Genomic DNA, 26997 nt, shown 5'->3' with positions numbered 1-26997 from the left:
CCTATTTCTTTCCTTTCCAAACTACTACTACTGGTCTGTTTCTACCACTCACTATCTCGTAGCCAGACTTTTGATGCATTCTATGAATTCTTTCCCTGCCTCTAGCTTTTGTTGCCTCTAATTTCCTAAAAGTTAATGTCAATTACCATTACATCACAAACATGTTTTTAAAATGTCAGTATGTCTCCCTTACCCTATGGAATAAAATTCAAACTCTGTTCAGAATGCTAGCCATCCTTTCAGGCTGAATTCAAAAGTAATTTATTGTTTAAAAACTTCGAAGACATAGACATATGATGTACATACTCATAATAATTTAATGCATTCCTCCTTGCCCTCTTGGTATATAAATAATATTTTTCTTATCTGATTATAAATTAATTAAGAAAAAGACAAAATCATAGTCACCCTTAAATTTAACCCTGGCATAGTGATACATAGATATGAGACATTCAATATTTGTTTGGTAAATTTAATTTTAAATCTAAAACTCAAAAGTAAGTGTTAAAAGTGTATTTGTTGGTGTGTGTATATTTTATATCTATGAATACATGATTTAGATGAGTTATTTTAAACTTGGCTTTAAAAATTACTTACCTTGATACACAGATGCACACACAGCCTCTAATTAGATCCAACAAATCGCAGGTGGATATTAGTATCCCAACATATATGTTCTTTATAACAAGTAACTAATAACCTATATGGTAAAGCATTTCAATGCTACCATTATATTGTGTGATATGAATTTAATAAGAATATAAGTAGTCATATCTTAAGTTTAAAAGTAAATAAAAAAAAATGTTGATTTTTATGGAATGAAACATTATATAAAAGATTCAGCATACTATTAATATATTCAGTTTTTTTATTTCCACTTACAAGCAACCCACTATTACAGATGGAAATACCTTTGCAGCAGATACTAATGCCTCTTTATTTCTTTGCCTTTCTTCCTCCAAACATTTCTCCAATATTTCCTGTCAAATGATAAGACAGTTGTAAAAACATTAAATGTATTATTTGAGGTAACAGAACACATTCTTTCTACACTCTGAGCACAGTGAAAGTATTACCTTCTGTTCTTGAGAATGCTGAATCAAAGCTTCCTTTATTTTTTCTTTTAACAGTTCCTTCTCTGTATCTAGCATTTCAAGGAGCCTCTGATGCTACAAGGAATGATAAGCAAATGATATTACGGCTCTGAAGCAGATGATCTATCAACAAGGAGAGTAGCTGGTAGAATTCATTTGTCCAGAAATATCGAAGTAGTTACAAAAGGAAAAAATGAGAAGTTCTCTAAAATGAAGGCTTAGGAGAAAAAAATCACTAAAATCACCTTTCTATAATCAGCCAAGATACATTTCCTAGCCCCAAGTTCAACAGAGTATATGACAAGAAATCTAACTTAAGAACAACTAGTCAAAATTGAAAAATTAATCAGAAAATGATGTCTTTTCCAAAATTAAGTTTAGAAAAATTACTCACTAAAATGATTATTATTAGGTTGCCACAACAGAAGCAATGAAGCTATTAGATGATAACTGAGAAATGTAAAATATCTGCTTGATGAACAACTATCATCATAGATTACTTGCGTTCCTAGTAAGGCATTGTTAAAAAAATTGAAAGATTTATTAATTGTTGTCACCTCAAGATTTTACCACAGATTCAAAAACTAAATCTATGAAATGAGTCCAAGAAATATTATGTAACAGGTAATATAAATGTGTATAAAGTTAATGTATCTATTTTTATTTTGATGTGCTACAGAAAAAGCTCACATAACTATCAACTAGTTATCATGGACCAAGCACTTGATGTTTGAATAGAGCTTTCTGAGAATATTCAACTTTTGCAGCCTCAGTATCTCCAATAGCCATGAGCCAAATACTGTTCCAGAACAGTGCACTGATGTGGAAACAAAACTAAAAAATATGTATTGCTACTCATGTATTTTTCATTAAGTTATTAAAGGCAAGTAAGATATTTTCTCAGATTTGGAATGCTATTTATATCCAAGCCTCCTTTAAATATGAACTCATTTGACACTCAATATTTTAAAATAGATTTATATCTTTTATAGTTGTTCTTATTTAAAACATTTTTAGGAAGAGAGTCTATATTGAGAGTAAGTGACCAAGCAGTCCATGTCTACTTAAGATAGTCTGTTATTCTTGTTTTTAATTATGCTACTTTTCATCTGTTTTTCAAGAGAATAAGTAAAATCACATGAAAGATATGTTTTTTCCTTAAAAAGAAATCCAAACTGTGATATAAATCATTACATGACTCAGAAATTATGAGTACTATATGAAATTATGTAAGGCAGCTAATTAACAAATGAGTAGACTTACCACATAATTAATGTATAAGTATTAACAACAGACTTTAATTTTGTATTCTACGTAAATCTAGATGCACACAGAATTTCATAGGATCAGAAACAATACCTAATCCTATTTGAAATATATATATGAGAAAATATGCAAAGATATATACCAGGCAAATAACCAGACTTAAAAATGATAAAAAATTATATGACACTGAAAATATTCAATTTAGACTTGGGAAGAGGTAAACATAACACAAATAAAACAAAAATGTTTAGAATTAAAATATATAATAAAATTTTTGGAGTTATTAATAACTTAGAACACAAATATTGCTTAAAAAGAACTGGTAATGTTAGCAAAGTGAAACTAATATAAATCACTAAGTGATTTGTTATAAGTGGGCTAAATTCCCTAACTGGTCCAATAAAAACTAAATTTGAAGAGGGTACATTAGTTAAAATGACAATGTAATGTTTATAAAATTCATTCCTGAATGTCATTTCTTAATTCTGACAGTATCCTACAATAGAAGACAATTTTTGAACTTAAGTTTAAGAATAAACCTGAAATTAGTTTGAAAGAAACATCCTACATGAAATATAACCTAAGTAAAATCACAGATTCACTTAAGAAAATACAACTGGGTTACTGGCTTTTCTCAAACTTACAGATAATAACAGCACTTTTGAGGTTCCAGGCACTGTTGAAAATGCTTTACATGTAGTAGTACTACATTAAACTCTCACAACAAACTGCTGTATTCGTCCACATTCTTCTCATTTTCAGATGAGTCAGCTAAGACTTAGAGAGCCTAGGTAAGTTACTAGGTCTTTAATTATTTCAACAATAATCATACCCTATATAATCATTATCAGTAGTAGTAATTATCTAATACTAAAAGCAGCCCAGTACATTATACCTCGTTATTACCTATAGTAAATAGGTAATAGTAAAAGCTACATAGGTAATATTACCTACATATTACCTATAGTAAATAGGTAATAGTAAAAGCTACATAATGTAATCAGTATGTCAAGTAAGACCTCATTTTGATTTTGCTGTAATAGAATAAGACTAATCTATGCTTCCAATTTGGTCATTTCAGACTACTATTATTATTACAATAAGATGATTTCCTGAACAAATTGCAATTGGTATTGAGACAGATGATTCAGAAAGATACTTAATGGCAAGGGGAAAATTTCTCCTTTCTTTCTTTTCTTTTTTCTTTTTCTTTCCCTCTCTTCTTCTTTCCCTCCCTCCCTCCTCTATGTTGACCAGGCTGGAATTGAACTCCTGGATTCACGTGATCTTTCCACCTCAGCTTCCCACCAAAGTGCTGGGATTACAGGCATGAGCCACCATGCCCAGCCAAAATTTAGATCTTAAAATTAAACACAGATAATTTGTAAAGCAAACAAATAATTCACAAGAGGCTACTCAAAACCCACATGCTTCAATAAAATGTATTTTGATTTTTGTAAAACTGATATATGCTCATTATAAAAAATATAAAGAAGTGAAAATTTCCCAGTGTCCCATTACCCAAAGAAAATCACTGATAGCATTTAGGCAAACATCCTTCTGGAGAGCTGTTTATTAAATATTTTATATAATGAATTTCTATATAAATATTATTCTGTAACCTTTTGGAACTCTATGGTATAGCATTATTCGTTTTGTTTTGTTAAATTTAATATATATTTTGCCATTCTCCTTTTTATAGACTTTTATGTTGTTTCCAATTTTTCACTTTAAAAAATGTTTATTTTTGTGCATGCATCTTTGTGAAACTTTACAATTATAGCCTTATGAGAAACTCCTAGAAACCATATTAACAGGCTGAAGATTGAGCAAGTTTTATATTTTAATGCATACTCTCAAACTGTACTCTAGAAAAAATACCAAATTACACCTTTTCTAACAAAGGAGACACACCTACAGAAAAGAATCATGGACTGCTAGAGCAACTAATCAACGAAATTGTTCCACCCTTGGAGAAAGGAATCCTTGCTCTTTTTGTCCAGAAATACTTTGTATTTACTACTGACCAATCACTGCTATTTATTTCATCATTCTCCCTTTCTGAAGTGGGCATTTTTGTTGCAGTTATTTGGTTCTTTCCTCTCTCTTACAAATCATAATTATAGTTTTTTTGAGGCCATACAAGGTGGCTCACACATGTAAATCCAACACTTTGAGAGGCTAAGATGGACAGATCACTTGAGTCCAGGAGTTAGAGACCAGCCTGGGCAACAGGACAAAACCCTGGTCTCTACAAAAAATACAACAATTAGTTGGGTATAGTGGCATGAGCCTATAGTCCCAGCTACTTGGGAGGCTGAGGTGGGAGGATCACTTGAAGTAGGAGGACCTCTCACCTTCATAAAACTGTATTTATATTAAAACTACAAAAAACTATATAAATATAGTTTTACTTCCCTACTTCTGAACTGTCTCTGTTTCCTTGAAGTTTCTTTTTATTTGTTCCTTTGAGTCAGTAACTTTTTCATTTGAGATGTTTTTGTTTGGTAACAATTTTATGTTCATTCATATTAAAACCTCAAACACAAAAATGTTGAAAGGAAATTCTGTGTATGTGAGTAAGCTTCACAATAGCCACAAAAGGTATTGAACTAATTTTTCATGGTTGTGGAGATTCCCAAATGTCAGTTCTATGAACATTTTCTCTTGAACCAGTCTTTTTGCTTAGAAAAAAATTCTCCAGTCTCCTAAGTGGTACTATGAGCCAAACTTTCAGCATTCTAGGATCAATGTGTTAAGAAGCATAGTGGAGACCTCACTGCTCAGTAATGGTCTTTGGTTTAATCTCCTTGTTTTTAAGTCCCATGCCTTCTCTTGCTCTTTATGAGTTCAGAGATTATCTGCTTTGATTTCTCTTTTGTTCTGCTAGGGTATACAATAAGTCCCCTACTTAAGTATGGTGTGTGTTAAGGATTAAATATTTTTTTACCTCCCTCCCTCCCCCACAAATTTATATGCCGAAGCCCTAACCCGCAATGTGATAGCAGTTGGAGACAGGGTCTTTAGGAGGTAACTGGGGTTAGACAAAGTCCTGAGGATGGGGAAAAGAGCACTCGCACATTCTCTCTGTGTGCGCACACAGCAAGACTGTGGCTACCTATAAGCCAAAAGAAGAGGCCTACTCAGCAGAAACCTTGATCTTGAACTTTCTAGCCTCCAGAACTGTAAATATAAATTCCTGTTGTTTAAGCCAATCTATGGTGGGTGCTTTTTAACGGCAGCCTGAGCTGACTGAGACAGTGCACAAGAGGACTTGGGAACACAACTGCTAAGTCATATGGACTTTCAACCATTCCTCTGGTTTTCAGAGCTACACGGCACCTAGTGTTTGTATTTCCCATGGCTTTCGAGGGTTTTGCAGACAAACCAGCTTCTTCGTGGGTTTCACCTCAATAAACTAAGATTACAACTTGCTTTTCTCTGCTAAATCAGTTGACAATTGTACACCTGTTATCTCCTTTCATATTTATTTGTCCTAGTTAGTTTTTGCTTGTTGGATTTGTTTCAGTCCCTTTATGTGTCATTTTAGTGATCTGGGGTTTTTTGTGGGGGAAGGGGACTAAGAGGTAGGACAGATTAGTGTTTTAATTCACCAAATCCAGCTCTGAACCCTTGGCAAGTTATCCAACCATCCCAAATAATTCTAATACCCACCATTAAATAGTCAAATGGCAACTAAATTATCACTCATTTGATATTAGTTTCTAAAACTGTACATGCCAATAATAAATGTGTTAGACAGCATTCCTTTGAAAACAGATTTAAACAAACTGATATATAACTAAGACTAACATTTTAAATTTCTTTACGATGACACTAGGTCAAAACATCAGAAGGAGAAAAGGTATAGGTTAGCTAATATAGAAGTGAGAAAGAAAAAGAAAAGGTGGTGGGGCAGGATACTGTCTGCTGAAATGTTTCTATTGTTTTTAATAAATTCCTAATCTTTGTATCCTCCCATGATTGAGCAGAAGGAACTGCTTTTTTGGGAAAAAAAATCTTTAAGAAAAACTTTTATTTTAGTTCAGGAGTACACGTGAAGGTTTGTTACATAGTTGAACTTGTGTCACGTGGGTTTGTTGTACAGATTATTTCATCACCGAAGTACGAAGCCCAGTACCCGAGAGTTATCTTTATTGCTCCTCTCCCTCCTCCTACCCTCCACCCTCAAAGTAGACCCCAGTGTCTGTTGTTCCCTTCTTTGTATTCATGAGTTCTTATATTTAGCTCTCACTTGTGAGAACATGTGGTATTTGGTATTCTATTCCTGCATTAGTTTGCTAAAGGTAATAGCCTCCAGCTCCATCCATGTTCCCACAAACACATGACCTTGTCTTTTTAATGGCTGCATAGTATTCCATCTTAAAATGGCAGAGGAAGTATCTCCACAGGACTTATATTGGTACTATTCTCCAAATGCCATCTCTCTTGGCTAGTTGGCTGCCCAAGTTTTATTTTGTGATTATTTTTCACAAATATTACATTCATATAATCTTACCCATCACAATTGAAATATGAATTGTTCAGAGGAAAATAAATTTCTAAATTATCGTTATCTATGCCCCAAGACAAATTTCAGCATTTAAAGATTGTGATAGAAAATTTTTGTAAATGAATGCCATTCTTCTCCACCTCAATAGGTTTCATAAGATATAATTTAATTTGTTGCTGATGGGCAGACTTCTACAATGAATAAATTCTTTAGCACAACAATTCCATCGGGGCACATTAAATGAATTTACCGTGCTATCATTCAGTTTGTTAAATAACCCTAGAGAAATAGGGCTATGCTATTCCTAGAGGCCTATGACCAATGATGCTATCACCATTCCCCTAGACTGAAGGGCTTAGGGATATAGAAATCATATGGTCAAAAACCAGTAAACAGGTTCTGCAAACTATTGTTACCATGGTATAGAAATTTATAGTTTGTGTTTAGCAAGTTTTATAAACATTTATTAATTTTTACATCTACTGGACCTAATAATAAAACATCAGGGTTGTACTTTATTTATTTTCCATTTTGTTTTTCTAGTAATTTTTATTCTGTTTTGTACAAGTATAAACCCCTGACAGAGTTTTTAAAAATGCTCCTTTATCTCAGTTATCTTGAGAAACACTGTCAAGAGTACATGCTAATAGTGTCACACACACGTGTCTAAGTCTCAATGCCAATGGCTCTACTGCTAGTCTCATTTTTCTTTTTTTTCATCGTCATAGTAGTTTTTCTTTCTATTGGCATTAAGTACTATCAAACATTCTGTTGCCTGCCATCCATTTGCTGCTTCCATTAGACCTTACAGAAGTTTACCCTCTAGAGGCTGTCAGTGTATTTATGGAATAAAGCAAACACAGGCATTCATGCATGCATGAATGAATGAATGAATGAATAAATAACAATTTACAAACACTTTGCTCTACACAGCCTCTTTTATTTGCTTTTTCTCAGCCTGTTTTTGTCTCTTGTTCTCTATATCCCTTGGCATTACTGCTATGTGGTCAGTTTTTATTTTTGTTTTAACTATTATTTTTACAATAAGTATGTTCTTTTCCTTTCTGTCTGATAAAGTTCCATAGTAATCAGCTGTTTTCACTGTTGCTCACTGCTTTTTTCAGATGTTTGAGGTTAACAGGAGTGTATCCTTGAGACTCGGACTCCTGTTTTCTTCTTGTTTGTATGTTCCTAACTCCTAGCATGAGGCCAGGTAAGTAATTAGCAAATGCTTATTGAATGAATAATCCAATCAATGAATAATAGGAGGGAATGCACCAACAGACCTGTACAAAAATAAACAAGTGGAGAAGGACAAACTAGATAATCTGAGCAAATGTCAGAATGATAGAATATTATGATGGAAAGGAAATTTACATTATCTAGTTCTACTACCAACAGAAAGTATAAGGGACACAGAATTTGAAGACCATGGTTCTGGTTTTAGGTCTGACATTTGTTAGCAGAATGAAGGACAAATCATTCATATACTTATTAATAAGTATGTACCAACTGCCTGCATTGTACCAGGTAGTCTTAAGACTGGGGTAACAAGTAAAAATGACAGGTGGAAAGTATCTATTCTCAGATACCCACATTCTAAAACGTGAAAACCACCACAAACAAGGAATAATGTAATTTCAGAAGTTATTATGAGCTGTGAAGGGAATAAAAGGTTGATGAAATTTAAAAAGTAAGAGAAGAGGAACGATTAGCTCCTTCAGATGAAGTGGTCATGTCATGTAACATCGCTTCAGTTTTTCTACAAAATGAGAAAAATGCCACCTCACAGGACTAACGTGAAGACCATCTGAAATAATCTGTGTGAAAGTATTTTTTAAAAAGTGTTATAACTCTTTACAAATGTAAGAGTTTGTTAACAAAAACAATGTAAACAAGTGGTCTCCCAGAGTAAACATCCCCATATATATACAGAAAATACCATTTCCTATGAGTTTGTTCCACTGTGCTAGAAAGTTATGTTATAATGAGCTAAAAACTTGTTTTCATACAAACTCAACTCTGTCTGCTTGAGTCACAAAAGACAGTCTAACTTCCTTTTAAAAACTAAAAAAAAAAAATCCTGCTTTTCCTCACTTCTCCCAAAAGTACTCCTCCAGATCAGACACTGACAATTGCATTAGTGATTCTTCATGTGATCTGGTTTCAATTCCCTTAAAACCATGCATGCTTTCCTCAAGATGTTTAACCATGTACTGTTTTCATGAGGGCAGCCATTAATAAAAATAATATATGCAGTGATGATTAGGGCAATATTAGCTATTATTATAACCCCTTAGTCTCAGAGTTTAATACAATCAGTTTAATTTTAATGTTTCTAATAGTCCAATGTTCATAGATGGTCTCATCACCGGTGACTTGAAAGCCCAGTCTCCTTTCATTCTGTGGCCCCATCTTGTCCTATTAACATAAAGCCCTCCACATTCAGCTAGTGAATAAAAAGAGGATAGAGCAAATGGACTATTAGCCACTTCTACAACATGAACTATCAATGTCCTCTTTTTAGATCAACCAGATCATAATTTGTATCACAAAGTGAGAAGATAACAAAGGGATGTGTCCATGCACCATCCAAGTGTAAATCCAAACTCTACAAATAACCACATATTAAGGCAAACCTAAGGCATAATTTTGTGTATTTAGGGTTCAATAAAGTAGCAAGATAAGCCAGTGTTCACCTTTTGAATAACTGCACACATTCACTGAGAATCCATTTGGGGAATCAAACTCAACTTACCAAATGTGTATATGTATAACAGATTGCATACATGGTCCTAAAGATCTTGTCATAATCTAATGAAACAAAAAGTAACATGAAACATAAGATCACATTAAAAAGGAAAAAAGACCTAAGTAAAGGTATAGGAAATAATTATTTAATTTCTGACAAGGCATATCAGAAACAATTTGTAGAGTTAAATGTGAGAAGGGCTCCAAGGTAAAAGTGGGATCTAACAGAAAAAAAGGAAAAGAGGGTTTTCTAGGCAGAAGGAACATGTTAGTTCCTATTCTAGGAGAAATAGAGGGTACTCCAGGAACACAAGCATGAATATGTGAAGGCTGTGGGAGGAGCTTAAACTAACAAAGGTAGGATGAAGTCAAATTGTCTGGATGTTTGAAAATTAAGAAATAGAACATTTTTTAATTCCTTGTATGATAATGATACTACCTGATGCAGAGTGGTGTGTGAAATAAAAAGAATAAAATTTCAAGGGGCAAAGAAAACTCATCAACCAGAAAAAAACAATATGGGAAGTGGGACTAGAAAGGAAGAATAGAAATTTCACAACATAGAGTCACTAAGATATAGCAATTAATCAGGCAGAGAAGAGAGAAGAATGAGTAAAGATGAGTAAGATCTGCAGCTTGGGTACCTGGACAAATGGTGATGTCATAACTAGACAAAAGGAAGAGAAATAGGCTTGAGAACAATAGAGCAAATTGCTTGGTTTTGGAAATGTTGAATTAAAGATGCCAATGGAATATTAACTTTCAGTATGCTGTTCAGAAGTCTGTTGAAGTATTAGTTTAAAGCTTAGAAGAGAGGTCAAGGGCAGCAAATTATAGCTCTGACGAGAAAATGGAATATAACCTAGACTAAGAAATGTTGCCTAACTCTTTTTTTTAATTTATTTTTTAATCTAGGACTCCTTTTCTGGATTATCCTAATTAACCATTAAGGGAGAAGAATTAGAGATCTAGATCATAACAGATAATTCATTAAACTAGAACTTGGAAGAAAAAAATTAAAACCATCAGATTTCTACTTAAAAAAATTAGAGAACATCGTATTTTCTTCTCCTTCCAACTTCAACAGATACAGGATACTAGAAACCTTTTAAGCTGTGAGCCGTCGTAACATACAATCCATATATGGACACATAAACAAGGTTACCTTATAAAAGCCTCCTGCATATATTCAATACTATTTTATACAGGCCTTTCTCCTTATGGGAAACAGTTATAGAATTGATACCAAAATCTGAGACAAGTTAGGCACTTATTCCCTTCATTCATGAAAACAAACAAACAAACACACTTTGACATTTGATCATAAAATACTTTAAAACCCTGTTCCCTTGTAAAATATTGTCAATTATTTCAAAATCAGTCTTTTGTTTCTGATCTAAAATGAACATATATACCTTCTCATTGCTATCTACTGTGAATACAGAATACTCACTCAAGAGTTTAGCATCCCAGCTCATACTCACTCCCTTTTTGATTTGGTATTCTAGATCCATGCCCTCTGAGTGAACAAGAAAGATAAGCCAGGAAGTTGAAAGTATATTTTTGTTCTTGGTATGTGAAACTTTCAAACTTCACAAATCTTTTTCAGATCACTCTAAAAATCTAAAACAGCCTTATTACACAGTATGTGCCATTCACAGCAGCAAATTGGCCTTTTCAGAAAATTGCCCTTGTATTATTTTTTCAGAGCTATGTATAATGACACTGAGTTCAAATCTTCAAAGAATCCTTGGCAAACAAGGACTCAAAAACTCTGGTCTATCATAGAGTCTAAACTCCTAATCATTTCATACACATAACAATGTGGTTCTAAGTAAAATATGTAATGAATTTTCATGAATGCCTGAAATAGCCTTTTCTCAACACTTCATTCTTAATACTCCTCAGTCTATCACCTAGAGAATGACAACACATCCTCTTGGATTCCATGTGTTCTCTGAATAAACAGGCAGTAGTAATTCCTCTTTGGTTTGTGGTTGGTCTTTTCACACTTTTATTTATAAAAAACATTTATAAAAAACATTTATTCCAGAATGCTTTAAACATATAGATAGTAAACAAAATAGAATAATGGAACTCTCTACACCTATCACACACTTTCAACAATTATCAATATTCTGCCAATCTTTTATCATCTGTAATGCCACCCACTACCTACTTGATAATGATGATTTTAAAATTATTTTTCTTTAGGTAAATTTTACATAAATGAAAATACACAAATCTTAGCTATATAATTTTGAACAATCTTAGTTATGCACTTAGCTGTGTGATACACATCTTCATCATGATACAGAACACTTTCATTGCCCCCAAAACTTCCCTTTACCCCAAAGCAACAACAGTTCTGATATTCTCCTCTGACCATATATCATATGCATACACGCATATATGTATATATATGAGATATATACATATACGCATACAAACACACAGGTTTCATTGCTCTGCCAAAAAATCTGTAATACTCATCCATACAAGTTAGTTGTATGTATCTGTAGTTGATTCTTTTTTATTACTAAGCAGCATTCCTCTGTATAAATATACCATAATTTGTTTACCCATTCTCCTGATGATAGACATTTAGAACTGCTTCCAGTTATTGGCTACTGTGAATAAAGGAATCACAGACATTCTTTGATATAACATTTTTATTTCATTTGCATAAATACTTAGTAGGAATGTGTATGATTAATTTTATTAAAACCTGTCAAATCTTTTTCCAAATGGTTGTACTACCAGTAATGTATGAGAGTTCCTATTGGTTTACATACTCACCATTTGGTGATTTCAGTCTGTTAAATTTTAGCCATTTTACTGGATGTACAAAAGTCTCTCTCTCATTATGGTTTTAAACTGAATTTCCATAATGATTAAAAATGTTAAATATTTTATCATGTGCTTATTGGCTATTCTTATATTTTCTAAGTTTTTTCTTTTTCTTTTCTATTTTTTTGAGACGGAGTCTCACTCTGTTGCCCAGGCTGGAGTGCAGTGGCACAATCTTGGCTCACTGCAACCTCAACATCCTGGGTTCAAATGATTCTCCTGTCTCAGCCTCCTGAGTAGCTGGGATTACAGGCGCACACCACCATGCTCAGCTAATTTTTGTATTTTAGTAGAGATGGGGTTTCACCGTGTTGCCCAGGCTGGTCTCGAACTCCTGAGCTCAGGCAATCCGCCCACCTAGGCCTCCCAAAGTGCTAGGATTACAGGCGTGAGCTACTGTGCCCGGCCTCTAAGTTTTTTCTTGTAAGCCTGTTGTTCGTATTTTTTTAGTTCTCTTTTTTTATTACTGATTTATATACTCTGGATATAAACTCTTTGTCAGATACATGTTTCATGAATGTTTTTCCAAGTTTGTGGCTTGCCTTTTCACTTTCTCAACGATGTCTTTCAAGTAGCAGAAGTTTTAAAGTTTTCAATCAGATAAACCCTAATTTATCTATTTTTCTTTTTTGGCTATTGCTTTGTGTTTTCTACAAAATTATTGCCTATATCCAGGTCAAGAAGATCTTCTACTGTATTTTCTTCTAAGAGCTTTTACATATAGGACAATGATCAATCTAAAATTAAGAGTTGTGCAATCATTAACTCTAGCTTTAGACTGGTATACTAATTGGTTTGTATACAAACTGGGTTAAAGGCATAGGACACATGCAGGCTGTGTTCATTTCACAGCAGGGCTCTGTAATTAGGCAATAACTACTTATCATCATACCTAGTAAGGCAATATAGGAGAAAGAAAACAGGCCAAACAGCTTCACTACTATGCCTACTTATAATCAAAGTCACTAGTTAAGGAAAAGTTAATATTGCTTTGTTTTCACAGTAACATAGGTTACTTACCCTGGTTGCATCTGGTTGCAACGAGATGGCTTTCCAGAATTTAAAAAGGCATTAGGAAAATTAACTGAAATCTATACCAGTAGACCTCATCTAAAAATAGTTAAGAGTTTATTACACTTTGCTTATCTAAGATATTCCATTAATCGCTTTTTAAAAATTGAAATTTTAGTAGACTTTTTTTTTTTTTTTAGCAAATTGAAGAAATAAATGCAAACCATGGAGTTCCACTAATATATTAGATACTTAATGTAAGGGTGTTAAAGGTTGAAAAAGTTAACCTAAAATAAAGGCATTCAAAAATAGTTGTTTTCCCCCACTTCAGAAAAAATTCTTCGAAGTGAAAATGTTCGATTCAGACTCAAATACAAATATAGAGGTTCTGTGGTTTTTACTTGATTCTTGTAAAAAATAAAAAATAAAAAAAAACAATAACAAAAACAAAAAACCACTTCTTTCCTGGAATGTGAGTCACAAAAGATATTGTAAACAGATTTAATCACAATCACACGTGGCAGTTTTTTGTACATTAAATTTTAGACTGAGCAATGATGGTGGCTCATGTTCAGGTATAAAATTCCACTGATCATACATTCACAAATTTCACATTATTTTGTGTATTGTCTGTGTGCGTGGGGGTTAGTATACCTTCTGTAACAGAAACTCATGAGCATCTTATTTTACCTTCCATAAACTTAAACACTGAATAAGACCAAGTGATCTGGTAAGATTATCTTAAACACACATATTCATAAATATGCCTCCACTTAATACGACTTAAAAGACACTAAATAAATTTAAGAAACTTCTTAAAATGATTCACGAATATTTCACCCATTTATGGGCCAACAGATTAAATGTTATTTGGAAAGAAAACCTAGCACAGATAAACTGTGAGATTAAATCTACTTACAGAAGTTACTACAAGCCCAAAATAATAGCAATAAGCTTCTTTCTATGAATAAAACATAAAACTACAATATAATAGCAGATTTACTTCAACCAAATAGCCATATTACTAATAGGTATGAGAAACAAATTAGCAAATAAATTGTTCTTCCTATTTAAGTAGGACTTTGACTTAAGGAAGTAATTAGGAATGACACAAAAATTGGGAGATGTATCAGCATTAAAAAGGCAGGCCTGGTTTATATTTTCATAATGATGTCTCTATATTGGGATAGTGTATGTTTTATTAAATGCCAAAGATTGTGACAATCCTAAATTTAAGCAGAGGATTATTTCTGTTTCAACCATTTTCAAGTGAAATAGCTTTTGAAAATGTTTCCCAATTCTATTATTCCCTATGAGTGCCTATGAACACAGTACAGATGCTCCTCAACTTAAGATGGGGTTATGCCATTATAAATCCATTCTATGTCAAAAATATCATAAATTGAAAATGCATCCTAAGTTGAAACTATTTTAAGTTGTAAGTCTCTCAACTCATGATGGGATTATGGTTTCTACTGAATGCATACAGCTTTCTCACATCAGAAAGTTGAAAAATACTAAGTCAAACCATCATTAAGTAAGGGAGCATCTATAAACTTATTTCAACCTAACAGTTGGCTACAAATGGGCATTTGAAATAAATAATGCATGTATATAAGATAATTATTTTAGCAAGTATCTTAGTCCATGTGTGCTGCTGTAACAAAATACCACAGAGTGGGTGATTTATACATAATAAAAATTTGTCTTAGTTTTGGAAGCTAGAAAGTCTAAGGTTCAGCATCTGGTGAGGACCTGTTCTCTGCTTCAAAGATGGTCCTTGAATGCTATGTCCTCCTGAGCAGACAAAGGCCATGTTCTCACATGGTGGAATGGTGGAAGAGCCAAACTTGCCCCTTAAGCCCTTTTGTAAGGTACTAGTCCCATTTATATAGTGGAGCCCTCATGACCTAATCAACTCTCAAAGGGCCCACCTCTTACTACTGGCGACATGGACATTACACAGGAGCTGAAGTTTCAGTAGGAATTTTGGAAGAGACATGAACATCCATACCATAGCAGCAGAGAAAAGAAAGAAACAGATTAATGCACACTTGCAAAGTGTAGCATAATGTAACACAGTACTTTTCAGGAAATAATTTGATGCTTAAGTGTCATAAACATCCTTATGCTCTACAATTCCTATTCCTAAAAATTTATCATCAGAAAATACTACATACTTAGTCTTCAATTTTTCATGCATGTCTATTTTATAAACTCCACTTTCATAAATTACACAGTAATGTGCCTAATATAGTTAGAATCAGACTTTTAAAAAAATCAGTTGACAAAGGAATACTTTATTGCAGAGTGAGAATCTACCAGACATGAAATCAGTTTCATGTGCATAGCTCTTATCACTTGTATTGTGTTTCTATGACAGAACACTGAGTTTCACCCAAATTATTTTGTTATAAAAAAAGGAAAATGAAAAGTCTTGAAACAAGTGATAAGAGGCACAGAGTTCATAAGCTGAATGCAACTGTGATAAAACGAAAAACATTAAACGTTTTAAAACAAATGAATTGTCAGCCTTAGCTAGATATATATTGGACACAGGACAGTCTACATGAGTTCTATTCAAAGACCAGAACATAATATTGAAATAACATAATTGAAGAATCTAGCTGTAAAGGTAAGGTAGAATTATCAATGTCAAAATTTTTAGCTCTCATGGAAATAAAAACTCTTATATCATGAAAGTTTATTAATCAGCCTTATATCTTTGACAATGGATTATTTGTAAAAGCAGGGCACTTCATGTAATACAAAGGAATAAAAACAATATGCATGAAGATGTATACGGCAACATTCCTTAGAAAGTGCAAAACCCAAAACATTTTAAATGTACAACAAGGAGTATGGTATAATTAAATGAAAACTATGCCTCAAGCTAGATATATGTTTATAAAATGTTATTTGAAGAAAAGATATAAAATTATTGAAACCATTATCGTCACTGTAACTATGTAAAATAATGTACATGTGAATAAATATTGAAAAGGCCCATAAAAAAGGGACACTTTACTGAGAAATCATGGATGGAATTTTATTCTTTTTAAATTAAATATTGTTTTAACAACAATCTAAAACAAGAAGTATAGAACAACTTTGTAGAAAATGGCATTGCAAGTATTAGGAGTGACCTACAAGGAAAAGAGAATTTCATGGATCAAAGAAGATTAATAGCAGCTGCACAATTTTCATACAAAATCTTTAATAAGATGATGGACACTTTAAACCATAAGATTAGAGGAGAGTATACGTGAATTCCTAAAAGTATGCATTGTCATGTTTTTCTACAGAACATGTTAGATTTCTATGCTGAGATACATAGTATGATATAATAATAATACATAAAAAAATCTGAAATTGTGTACCTTGCAAAATTATCCCTAAAAGTGAAGGATAAATACAGACTTTATCAGATAAAATGAGATAATCTGTTGCTAGAAAATCTGTTCAACAAGACATGTTAAAAGAGTTCTTCAGAGACAAGGAAAATGATGTAAGTTAGACAGATCCACATGAAACGGCACTGGAGAAGTATAAAGTGCAGGTAAAATTTTAAAAGTCTTATTTTTCTTATTCTTAATTGATCTAGTAATTTGTTTAAAATAATAGCAACAATATATTTGATATGTACACTTATGCATATATTAATATCTGCTGAGTATAAGTAAAATGAATGACAACAAAGATACAAGGGACAGAATGGAAGAATTTGAATTATTATGTTATTATAAGGTATTAACACTATCTGTGAAGTGGCATAGTATCCTCTGAAAGTTAAATTGGATTAGTTGTAATTGTACAGTACAAACTTTAAAGCAACCATAAAAAGAAATTAAAAAAGAGAAAGATTTGATAAGTTTGATGAAAAAGAAAAAATGGAATCATATAAAATGGTCAGATAAAACCACCACAAAAGGCAGAAAAGTGTGGAAGACAAAATTAGGAAAAAAAGGGTAACAAACAGAAAACAAGAATAGCTATGGTAGACACTACTCTAAATAGATCAATAATCACTTTAAACAGCAATGGTCTAAATACAACAATTAAAAGAGATTGTCGGAGTGGAGCAAAAAAGGCTGAACTATATGTTGTCCAAAATAAAAAATTTAATGTAAAGATGTGTTGATTAAAATTAAGGGTTGGAGAAAGATATACTATGCTAACACTAAAAGAAAGACATACTAGTTATATTTCAGACACAGCAAACCTCAGAGCAAAATAAATTATCAGGAATAAAAAGGAACATTACATAATGACAAAGGGGTCAATTTCCCCAAAAAGACATAACAATTTGGATGCAAACTCACCTACAACCAAAGTATCAATATGGGAGAAAAAGTTGACAGAATTGCAAGGAGAAAAGATGAGTCCACTATTATAGTTGGAAACTTCAATACACCTCTATCAGAAATGAACAGATCCAGATGGCAAAAAATCATAAGGACCTCAGCTGAACTCAACAAAACTGTCATCAACTGCATATACTGGGTATCTGTAGACTTCATCCAACAACAGCAAAATAAACATTCTTCTCACACTCACATGGAACATTCACTAGCATAGACCACATTCTAGGCCATAAAACAAATCTTCAAAAATTTAAAAGAATAGAAATCATAGAATATTCACTCTCCCACCATAACAGAATTCAAGTAGAAATTAGGATAGTTATAGATGTAGGATAGCTGAAAAATCCCAAAATACCTGGATAACAACACACTTCTAAATAACTTATGGGATATATATATGTGTGTGTGTGTGTGTGTGTGTGTGTGTATGTATGTCTCAAGAGAAATTTAAAAACACTCTGAACTAAAAGAAAAAAACCACAATTTATCAAAATTTGTGGGAGGTACTAAAAGCAGTGCTCCGAATATATTTCTAGCATTGGAAAAATACTAAATCAATAATCGTAGCTTTCATTTTAGGAAAAAAAGAGGAGCAAATTAAAGTAAGCAAAAGAAAATAAATACAAATAAGAGCAGAAATTAACGAAATTGAACACAGAAAATAGAGAAAAAAAATCAACAAAACCAAAAGCTGGTTATTATTTGATCAATAAAAATCAGTAAGTCTCTAGCCAGGCTAACCAAGGAAAAGAGAGAGGGCACAAATTGCTAATGTTGGAAATAAAAGACAGGATATCATTGCATATCCCTGGGAAATTAAAAGGAAAATGAAATAATACTATGAACTACAAGTAATAATACTATGTCTACAAGTTTCTTAACCGAAACAAAATGGACCAATTCTTTAAAATACACAAATCTGCCAAAATTCACAAAGAAGAAATAGACAATATGGACAGGCCTACACTTATTAAAGAAATTAATTAAAAAATTAACAACCTTCCAAAACATAAAGCACCAACTTCAGATGGGTTTGGTGAATTCTATCAAATATTTAAGGAAAAATTATACTAATTCAATATAATTTTATCCAGAAGACAGAAGCAGAGGGAATACTTTCAAACTTATTCTAAGAGACCAGCATCACCTGCCCCCCACCAAAAAAAAAAAAAAAAAAACCAAGGCATAATAAGAAAACTGCAGAGCAGTATGAACATAAACACAAAAATTCTTCAAAAATTAGCAAATTAATTGGATTAGCAATGAAATCCAACAATGTATAAAGAAAATAATATATCACAATCAACTGGGTTTTTTCCTAGGTATTCAAGGATAGCTCAACATTCGAAAATCAACTAATGTAATCAATCACATGGACAGCTAAAGATGAAAAAAAATCATATGATCATCTGACAAAATCGATATTCATTATTTTTTTTTAAAAACTCTCAAACTATATAATAAGATAAATGTCCTCAATTTGATAAAGAACATCTACAAAAAGTCTACAGCTAACATACTTAATTATGACTTGATGCTTTCCTGTTAAGATCAATAACAAAGGATGTTACATCTTGGGAAGAAAGAAGTAAAACCATCTTTTGTTCACAAAAGACATGACTGCCTATATAAAACATCCCAAAGAATCAATGAAAAAACTCCTGGAATTAATACGGAATTATGGTCAGCTGACAGAGTGCAAGGTTTATATAAAAAGTCAATCTCTTTCCTTTACACTAGCAAAAAGCAAGTGGAATTTGAAATTAAAAACATGACTATTTACACTAGCCTCCAAAAAAGGAAATAGTAATTGCCAATCTAACAAAATATGCATAAGATTTATATGAGAAAATCTACAAAGCTCTGATGAATGAAATCATTACTAAATTGAGACATATTCCATGATCATGAATCAGAAGAGTCAATACTGTCAAGATGTCAGTTCTTCTCACCTTGGTCTAGAGTTTCAATGAAATTTCAATTAACATTCTACCAAGATATTTTGTGGATAACAACAAACTGATTCTAAAGATTACAGGGAGAGACAAACACTCAGAATAGCCAATACAATATTAAAAGAGAAGAACAAAGTTGGAGGACTGACATTACCTGGCTTCAGTACTTAGCATAAAGCTATAGTAATCAAAACTATGATATTGTCACATGAATCAACAAATAGATAAATGGAACAGAACAGAGAGAAAATAGAACTGCATATAGTCAACTGATATTTGAAAAGTGGCAAAGGAATAAAATGGAGAAAAGATAGTCTTTTTAAAAAAATGGTGCTAGAACATCTGAACATCCACATGCAAAAAACTATATCTAGACACAGACCATACAACCTTCATGAAAATTAATTCAAAATAAGACCTAAACATAAAACACAAAATTATAAAATTTCTAGAAGATAACATATGAAAGCAATCTAGGTGATCTTAAGTACAGCAATGACTTTTAAATACAACACCAAAAGCACAATTCACACACACAAAAATATTGGATAAGCTGAACTTCATTAAAATGAAAAACATCTGCACTGTGAAAGATAGTGTCAGGAGAATGAAAAGACAAGCCACAGACTGGGATAAAATACGTAAGATTGATGTATCAGATAAAGGACTATTTTCCAAAGCATGCAGAAAACTCTTAAAACTCAACAACAAAAAGAGGCCTGAGTTGAAAAAAAAAATGGGTAAAAGACTTTAGCAGCTCACCAAAGAAGATACAGAGATGGCAAGTAAGCATATGAAAAGATGTTTCACATATCAGGGAAACGTGAATTAAAATGAGATACTATTATACATCTATCAGAATGGCCAAAATCCAGCATTTGAAATCACCAAAGGCTGGTGAGAATGTGGAACAAGAGCAATTCTCATTTATTGCTGGTGCATAACCAAAATGGTACAGACACTTTGGAAGAAAGTTTAACAGTTTCTTACAAAACTAAATGTGGTTTCAACATGCAATCCAGAAATCACAGTTCTGTGGTATTTACCCATATAAGTTGAAAACTCATGTCCATAAAAAACATGCACATGGATGTTTATATACATTTTATCTATAATTGCCAAAACTTGGCAGCAACCACAATGTCTGTATTACTTTGTTTTCACACTGCTACAAAGAAATACCTGAGACTGAGTAATTTACAAAGCAAGGAGGTTTAACTGATTCACAGTTCCACATGGCTTGGAAGGCCTCAGGAAACTTACAGTCACGGTGGAAGGGGAAGCAAGCACATCTTATATGGCAGCAGGCTAGAGAAAGAGTGTGAGCATGCAGGAAAAACTACCATTTATATAAACATCAGATCTGATGAGAATTCACTCACTATCACGAGAACAGCATGGGGAAACTGCCCTCATAAACCAAATACTTCCCTCCCTAGACACGAGGTGATTACAGGTCCCTCTACATACAGGAATTACAATTCAAGATGAGATTTGGGTGCGGACACAGAGTCAAACCACATCAATGTCCTTTACTATGTAAATGGATAAACTGTGGTTCATCCAAAGAATGAACTATTATTCAGCACTAAAAAGAAATCATCTGCAGCAAACCACCAGGGCACATATTTACCTATGTAACAAACCTGCACATCTTGCACATGTATCTTGGAACTTAAAATTAAATTAAATTAATTTAAAAAGAAGAAAAAAGAAATAATCTACCAAGCCATAGAGAAAACCTAAACGCATATTACTAAGTGAAAAAAGTAAGTATTAAAAGGTTGCAGCATATTGTATGATTCCAAATACATGACATTCTGGAAAAGGCAAAACTATAGAGACAGTAAAAAGCTCAGTGTTTGTCAGGGATTGAGGGGACAGAAGGATGACTAGGTGGAATACTGCGAATTTCTAGAGCAGTGAAACTATTTTGTATGATATTACATTATTGGATATATGTCATTATACATTTGTCAGGACTCTTAGAATGCATACCACTAAGACTGAACCCCAATGCGAATTATGGTGATAATGATTTATCAACGAAAATTCATGGAATGTAAAGGTACAGGGGATTCACAATGGGAGAGATGTCACTTGGAGGGACAGGAGTTATATGGGAACTTTCTGCACTTTACATTCAAGGATGCTGTGAAGAACGTGTGATTAAAACAAAAAGTTTATCAGGCCAAAAATCTAGCTAGAATCTGCTTATAAGAGATACATCTAAACCCAGAAAAACTGAAAATTAATGAATCGAAAAATAGGTATTAAAAAACTGTAACCAGTATAAAACTGAAACAGTTATATTAATATCTACAATAGACTTCAGGCAAAAGTAGACATCACTACAAAATAACAACAGGAAGACAGAACAGTTTTGTTTGTACCTAATAACATAACTTCATATTACCATAAAGCAAGCAGGAAGAGAAACAGAAAAACTGACAGACCTATTATTGTAGTAGTGTATTTTAACATGCTTCTCTCAATAATCAATGGATCAAGTAATGGTAAATCAGTATGGTAACCAAATGTGAATTTAACAGGCTTGATTAATAGATATATAGGAAACACTAAAACCAACGGTCAGAGAATATACATTCTTTTCAAACATATGTGAAACATTTATGAAAACTCACCCAACAGTAGGACATTATCACATTTCAAAGAATTAATACCATATATGTGTGTTATAATTATCTGAACACAATGTAATAATTAAGAGTCAACAATGAAGAGAGATTAAAAATGTCATACTTGCAAAGTTTTTAAATATTCTGCATAAAATTTTGTGCTGAAGTAGACACACTTATAAGCCTCAGTCAACAACAATACCGAGCAAGTACAGGCCATTCATGCCATGGGCAGAGCATTTTTCTAAATAAACTAATATGAAGACAAGTAGTCAAAAATGTACTCTCTGCAGGTAAGCAGACCCCAAGAAAAGCATGGTGAGAAGGAACTAAACTAGCCAAGCTTATTTATCTAAACTCACAAATTACATAAGGAACTTTCCTTCACTGGGTAACAGTGAGTGTGATATAAAGATGTCCAGAAATATTTCTCCAGGAAAAGTAACTACATATGGAAACAGAGAAGTGTGGAATAATTTTTATGCTAATACATAAGTATAGTTTATGGAAAAATTCACAAATGGATTATCAATTCTGTAATGAAGGTTACTAGCCTTTAAATAGTGAATGCTAACATTTTCATATACAAAAATTTAATGGAATCTATACATAATTTCTTAAGTTTATTCTATAATATATACAGTATGTAATATCTTCATAATAAATTCAATGTAATGTCTACTTTTTCCAATAATGTTGTGTGTAAATAAATATAACGTTAGTAATAAGATTTCCATTCCAGAGTGTGAACTCCTTTAGGGCAGTGAATATATCTGCATTTGGAAATCATACAAGGAGGTGCTGAGAATTATTCTGAGAATATAGAGTAAATTCTACATCTTAGGTACTATTATCTTGAAGTCTGTAAGTCAAAATACTTATTTTAACCATTTTCTCCCTTGTTCTATTTCCACCCTTCCCTTTTAAAGACCATCATTTTGTTTTTTTGGAGATGCCTTGACCTTTATAAAAATTATAAACTAAGTTTTCTATTTAAGATTATTTTAATCATATCACTTCCCACTTATTAGAAATAGCTACTGTAACATAAAATGAAAATTAATAAATATTTGTAATATTATTAAAAGTTAACATTTATAATAGTCTTCCCTAAATTACCTTACTAAGACACCCAACTAAATAAGCCACATTTGGAAAGCTAGAAAAAAAAATTCCTGATTAAATATACCACACAGAATAAAGTGACTCAAAATCAGAAAAGGTCAAAATAATTTCCACTAAAAGTTTCTACTTGATAGTTCTTAAAAATACATTACAGATTGACTACAACAGAGCATCAGAGAGTTTTGTTGGGATGTGATGAAAACTTTCTTTTTTTTAATCTTGATTTGTAATTACAAAAGTGTGTAAGTCTGTAAAAATTCATAGACCCGCACACCTACAACGGGTGCATCTTACTCTACATGAGTAATATTTCAATCTACCTGAAGAAAAAATACACATGCATTTAAGTATTTTAATTTTTAACTCATATTATTTCTATGTATAATACCCTTACTTTCTCTGTTAGTCAAAAGCCAGTCTTTCAAGGCCCTTTAAATGTCGCTTCTTTTGTGAATTCTTCCCTGAAAAGTCAAGAATTAATTGGTCTGTTATCTGTAATCCCAGAGCATGTTTCTATCACTAATGGATTGTTTATTACATTATATTATAATTCATTTTATATGTTTCCCATGATAATGTTATTAGCTTATTAAAGGCAAAGAATGTTTTATATTAAAAAAAAATCCTTTCTAGTATGTTGCCTGGTATACTGAAAACCCTCAAATTAAGTTCATAATATCATTATAGATACTCTTTTTCAAGAGCAGTACTACTGGTTATCAAAATGTCTGCCTAAAGATAAAGTAAAAAGAGTATTGGATTAAAACTTGACTGTCATAAAAACAAGTAACTGTTTCTGAATCATGATGAAAGAAAAAAAACAGTGGTCACCTAAAAACTGTACACAAACATTACTGGGAAACTAATTGAATAACTCCCCTAAGTGCAACCTGACCAATGCTTTAACAAGGTTACAGTTTGAACCACACCAATCATCTGGTTTGCACGATTTCCTGCTGGACATCAACACCAACCACTAGTTAGACCCAAAACCACCTTGGGAAATAGCTGTGGCTAAGATTTACACAGACCAGTAATGGACTAAATTACTGGTTTAGTGGCAAAACAGGTCAGAAGCATGTATAACATGACAGAAATTGGAAGGTCAATAAAAAAAAATTTATATAGACATTAGACACCCTGCCCCACTCCTCAAAATTTAGCTGAGAGTTTTAAGTTGTTAGAAGACCTAAGAAAAGTCCATCTGGTCACTCACAAAAACCTTATAATTATGATAAAACGCAGATCTGATAAGAAACATACTGTGAAATATTATCATATTTTAAATGTATTTTAGATAGGAAATGAAGTAATCACATCAAACACTTTTGATGTATTTCTGTAAAAGATACACATACATCTAAAGAAAAAATGTAAAAAATTAAAAGACAATGCCTTACTCCTCCATATGCAAGAAACGCACATTCCCTAGATGAAAAGTCTTTTTGTGTGTGTGTGTGTGTGTCTTTGTGTGTGTGTCTTTGTGTGTGTGTGTGTGTGTGAGAGAGAGAGAGAGAGAGAGACTGAATTTCACTCTTGTTGCCCCAGGCTGGAGTGTAATGCCACAGTATCAGTCCACTGTAACCTCCGCCTCCTGGGTTCAAGCGATTCTCCTGCCTCAGCCTCCCAAGTAGTTGGATTACAAGCATGCACCACCACGCCTGGCTAATTTTGTATTTTTAGTAGAGACGGGGTTTCTCCATGTTGGTCAGGCTGGTCTCGAACTCCTGACCTCAGGTGATCTGCCTGCCTCGGCCTCCCAAAGTGCTGGGATTACAGGCATGAGCCACTACGCCTGGCCAAAAAGGGGAATTTCATGCAGAATATTTTGTCTTCTACAGTCACATAAAATATCTGTTATAAAATACAATACACTCCCTGTCCCCAAAATAAACTATATTCCTATGAAGCATATGAGAGCACACAGTAAACACTGTGAATAATGATGACTCAGTACTATATGCAGTGAAAAACAGAATAGTAAGTACTAACATCAATAAAAGACAGATTACTTGATAAATAATAACCGTATTCAGAAGTGTTCAGCTCTGGTCCTGATTAGTTTATACTTAGTACCAACAATTTTCAAAGTCCCTACAGCAGAGTACTAAAGATCCTCATCCCTACTTTATGCCTTTATTGGTCTTATTTGTAAGAATGGTCTTCCAAAAAACCTTTTAATCTATCTAAGAAAAGGCTTAAAGTTTGAAATAAACTTTCAAAAACTGCTAGATAATGAAAACATATATTTAGACATATTTTCTAATTTCAGCTCTAACACATAAAAGGCATGCAAAGGCTCCTCCTATCCTTACAACACGAGAAAAAAGGAACAAACTAAAGATCAATGATGCTCCCTTATATCCATCTGAACTGTCATAGCCAAAATGCCACTTCAAAATTTGGAGAAATATGCAAATCTAGTGAATCACAGCCAAAATCTGTTTATCCACAGCAGAAGCTGCTGGAGATATAAACTGGTAAAAATATTTCAATTATTTCAATGACAATTTTGAGGAATTGTTGGAGGCTGGGTGGGGATAAACATGAAAGTGAGAACTCCTGGGGGCAGAAGCCTTTCTGGGGGCGGTGAGGGGTGGGGGTGGGGGTGGGGGTGGGGGATTAGTTGCTCTCATACTTTCATGAGTCTTCCCTCCAGGAATCCCATCGATACCTCACTGTAATGCATCATAAAAGCTCTTCTCATGGTTCTGGCAAAGGGAAGAGAAGCGTAACCCTTACGAAATATGTCCATAGCATTCTTAATAGGAAAGGCCTATTCTTCAGGTGAAGATACTTTATCAGAACCTTATCTCAGCTAGGGTCAGGGCGTTCCCAAGATTCCAGCTCCCTCTAGCCTCTTTATCTCACATAAAGGAGGTGGGGGTCAGGAAGGAAGCTAGCAAACACTTGTGAAAGTCACAGGCTCATTGAGATTTAATCATAATATTATGGAATGCTTCTTTCTCCAACCCCTTGCCCCCAAAACAAGACAGCTGTGGTATATTTACAATCAACAACAGCTGAAAAAGCTGTAAGTCTCTATCTAAGGAGGATTTCTTAGGGAAGCCAAAGACAACAGGGGAGACAAAAACAGGACTACTTAAGGAACTTGAACCTTCTGACAACTTACAGCAAGAGAAAATATTAAACATAGCCTGCTTCTTAGCCAAATTTACATTAAAAGTCCCACAAAATTCTGTTAACCTAAGTTGCTATTATGTAGTACATCATAAAAAGTTGTAAGACATGCTAAAAGGCTAAAATGTCTGAAGGAGCAAAGAAAGCATCAGAACTAGTTTCAGATATGACAAACATTTTTGAAATTATCAGAGTAGGAACTTAAAAATAACAATAATTAATATAATTAGGAATCTAATGGAAAAAGGAGACAATATGCAAGAATGGATGGATAATGTATAGGCAGAA

General features: G+C 33.0%; 1 protein-coding gene across 11 annotated transcripts in view; it reads right to left on the bottom strand.

Annotated features, from left to right (window-relative positions):
* The window catches only part of CCDC91 (coiled-coil domain containing 91), a 398587-nt gene that overhangs the window by 121473 nt on the left and 250117 nt on the right, over positions 1-26997 (bottom strand). For all 11 annotated transcript variants that reach the window (XM_025403285.1, XM_025403279.1, XM_025403278.1 and 8 more), the window contains 2 exons: positions 1077-1169; positions 912-980 (listed from right to left, as the gene is read on the bottom strand). In XM_025403285.1, coding sequence (XP_025259070.1) covers positions 912-980; positions 1077-1169 — 162 coding nt within the window. The remainder of the gene's footprint in view (positions 1-911; positions 981-1076; positions 1170-26997) is intronic.

The sequence above is a fragment of the Theropithecus gelada genome, chromosome 11 (genome assembly GCF_003255815.1).
Source record: "Theropithecus gelada isolate Dixy chromosome 11, Tgel_1.0, whole genome shotgun sequence".
NCBI classification, from domain to species: domain Eukaryota; kingdom Metazoa; phylum Chordata; class Mammalia; order Primates; family Cercopithecidae; genus Theropithecus; species Theropithecus gelada.
The sequence above is the reverse complement of the archived record's forward strand: the minus strand, read 5'-3'. Positions and strand labels throughout refer to the sequence as shown.